General features: G+C 35.8%; 1 protein-coding gene across 1 annotated transcript; it reads left to right on the forward strand.

The window, feature by feature from the left end:
* Nucleotides 1–244: 244 nt before the first annotated feature.
* Nucleotides 245–2,931, forward strand: LOC149550384 (WRKY transcription factor 22-like). Its single transcript, XM_089793415.1, has 3 exons — nucleotides 245–826; nucleotides 1,121–1,261; nucleotides 2,014–2,931. Exons 1-3 carry the CDS (start codon nucleotides 483–485, stop codon nucleotides 2,531–2,533), a joined length of 1,005 nt encoding a protein of 334 aa, XP_089649541.1. The 5' UTR covers nucleotides 245–482; the 3' UTR covers nucleotides 2,534–2,931.
* Nucleotides 2,932–3,579: the final 648 nt, after the last annotated feature.

Consider the following 3,579-nt stretch of genomic DNA (forward strand, 5'->3'; position numbering starts at 1 on the left):
GGAGGGGCTACCCAGTAGTAAGTAGCCTGATCCGTAGGGCACAAGGTAAGTACGAATTGGGGTGCCGTGTAGAAGAGAGCAGCGTATACTAAATTGTAAATTAGTGCCGCCCAGGCCCACTTCTTCCTCCACATTTCTCCTCTGACGCCACCCCATGACAAACATATGGCTTTTTCACACACAAGTCGGCTGTCACACAACGTGCTTCGATTTAGACTGTTTCACGCCCCCAACCCCACACACAAATCTAAGCTCTTTCATGGTGGCGAGGTAGGCGAAAAAATAAAAGAATCTGATTTATCTACACCACGCCACCGGCCATGACTTCACACACAAACTTTTATATTATCTCCTCACTTGCAGATGATCACAAACAAACAGTGGTGAACTTTAGGGTTATGTTTATCCACATCTCTAGGCTCTTTTAGTACTGTAAACTGTAAGTTTGTGGGCAGTTTTTTTTTTCTGTTTTTTTGGTGAGCATGATGGGAACTTGGAGTAGGATTTATGATGTGGGGGATCTTGAAGATGTTGTGAGAGGCAGCTCAATTGTTTCTTCTACTTCTACTGATGATGTTTCTTCTCCTCACAAAGATCTGGTCAAGAGATCTGAATGTTGTATGGAGAAGGGTGTGACCCAATTAAGCAAAAATCATGCTCTTCCACTCAAATTGGATGAGGAGAGGCCCACTATCTTATCACCTACACAGGGACACATGAATGACTCTTCTCTTTCTCCCAACAAAGGAGTTCACAGCAATTCTGCCACTGTTAAAATTGAGCCCAATGTCAACAGTTTAGCCAGGTTACCAGGCATTAGAAGAAGGTATGGTAGGTCATATGACTGCTTTCTTGTATCATTAATTTAGATATAGATTTATGGAGTAGATTGTAGATATAGATTGCTTGAGTAGATTGTGTATGATCTTATTGGATCGACGTTTCATGGAGTGTGATCCCAAATGTTGATTCAATGATATCATACAAAATCTATTTCAAAAACCTATATCTGGGTTGATTATGGATTGTGGAAATCTTATTCATTGATTTTTGTGTAGGAAGAGTCAGTAGAGACGATGATTATGGATTGTGGAAATCTTATTCATTGATTTTTGTGTAGGAAGAGTCAGCAGAGACGAATTATGTGTGTTCCTGCTGCAGGAGGGTCGTGGAATAAACATGGAGGCGGTGGAATTTCATCTGATCTCTGGGCATGGCGTAAATATGGACAGAAGCCCATCAAAGGCTCGCCTTACCCAAGGTTTGTGGTTCTTGTGTTCATCAACTGAAATGTTGTTCGGATTGTTTGCCCTTGTGCCTATGTTAATTGTTTTATAAGTTTTTGAAGATAAGTTTTTAGTGGATATGTTGTTCTAATTGGGGCAATTGTAATTCATTCATCATGAGTTTATCTTATTTCTTTGAGCATTTGATTGAGCAGGTCTTGTGATGTCTTAATTTTTTGGAACTGATCTCTTGAATCATTTGATGAAGAAACTTTTGCAATATGTAGAACTTATCTAATGATGAAGAATCTCTTATAATCTCTTGAACTATCTTGAATAGTATGATAAGCTCTTATAATCTCTTGAACTATCTTGAATAGTATGATAAGAAACTCTTACAATCTCTTGACAGAAGCTTTTATAATCTTTTGAACTAATTTCTGAAATCAAAAGAAACTCTAATAATCTCCTCGGTCATTTGATAAAGAAGCTTTTTTAATTTCTTACATCATTTGACAAAGAAGATCTTGTAATTTCTTGAACTAATATGGAATCACTTGATGAAGAAGCTCTTGTAAATCATTTGATGAAGAAGTTCTTGTAATCTCTTGAACTAATCATAATCATTTGATGATAAATCTCTTGTAATCTCCTGAACTAGTCAGAATCATTTGAGGAAGAATCTCTTATAATCTCTTGAATCAATAGAACAATTTATCCATACTCAAATTTTATATTTTGTTTCAGTTGCATAATAGTACTGAAGTTGGAGGAGGTGTTGGAACAGGGGGTACTACAGGTGTAGCAGTTCGAAGGGGTGTCCCGCGAGGAAGCAGATTGAGAGGAGCCACACAGATCCCACTCTACTCGTCATCACATACACTGCAGAGCACAATCATGCTTGGCCCGCTTGTAGAAATGCACTTGCACGTTCTTCCAGACAAAATGTGTTCCAAAACAACAACACTCATGAATTGTCTGTCCCCAACACTGCACAACTTCAAGACTCTCCTTCTCATAAATCGGCCTTAGCCCCACAATCACAATCACATTCACATTCACAAGAAAAGATGGAAATCAGCTGTGTTCAAAATCAGGAAGATGATAATGATTGTGTGAGCATAGATCAAGATTTTGGTTTTAGGGCTGACCATGATTTGTTTGAAGGATTAGCTGAGCTGCCTGAATTATATCCCAACGATTTCACAATACATTCCGATGAGGAAGCTGCAAGCTCTGTGGTCGATCCCTTTAATCTCTTCAATTGGCCTCCTTTGGTTAACACCACAGTTACACCCAATTCCTAATTTGGTTAATAATCTCTCTTCACTATTGTGCATTTGCCCACCATTTGTAAATCAGGGTTTGACCTAATCCTGCCTTGCCTGTTTAGGGTCTTTTTAATCTTCCTGTATTGATAGCTTTCTGAATTTTAGTCCTTGTGAAGGAAAGTTTAAGCCATTGAGTCCGCTTAAACCATTCAAAGCAACAACTTACTAATGATATGAGCTCTTCCAGGATGGACTAAACAGCTGTCAAGCCGCACAGTTCAAAGGAGTATGCAAACAAGTATAGTTTTCTCAATTTTGTTCTTCCATTACTTCAGTAGTACTATTACCTACTAACTGTATTCAAGAGAATCTACGAGAAATAGATGATGATGATAATAACAAAATAAACATCTTTATACTTGATTTCTCAGAAAGACTACCCATTCTGCCATATACTTAATTTTCATGTTGGAATATTTAGAAATTCTTCTTGTTTCTATCATTTTATATATTTTTATTCTTAATAATCTCTACTTATTTTTCAGAAGATTTTATTAACTGATAGAAGTCTTTGAATATATGTTAAACCTCTATATAGTGAGATAAGTTTCATCATTTTGATAAGAAGTTCTTATTATTTAAAAATAATAGAAGATTAAACTGATATATTTCTGGATTTGATTGTGTAAAGATTTTTACCATCAACGTTTCGAATCACACCAAATGATCCATCATCAGGATGAAGAGAGCAAGATTCTGTTTGACATCTCTTGCTCTCTTCATCCTGATGATGGATCACTTGGTGTGATTCGAAACGTTGATGGTAAAAATCTTTACACAATCAAATCCAGAAATATATCAGTTTAATTGCTATGGATTGTGGAAATTTAATCTCTTAAATAATAGAAGATCTTCTATTTCAATTTTATATATCTTCATTTCCAAAGATATATATATATATATATATATATATATATATATATATATATATATATATATATATATACCTTCACTCCCTAGATCTTTTACAAAGAAATTTTATATTTGTTTAATGATACCAATTTCATTCATGATGGAGCTGC

Source organism: Cupressus sempervirens, chromosome 7 (genome assembly GCF_028749045.1).
Source record: "Cupressus sempervirens isolate cs-2001-9-10 chromosome 7, ASM2874904v1, whole genome shotgun sequence".
In the NCBI taxonomy this organism is placed as follows: Eukaryota; Viridiplantae; Streptophyta; class Pinopsida; order Cupressales; family Cupressaceae; genus Cupressus; species Cupressus sempervirens.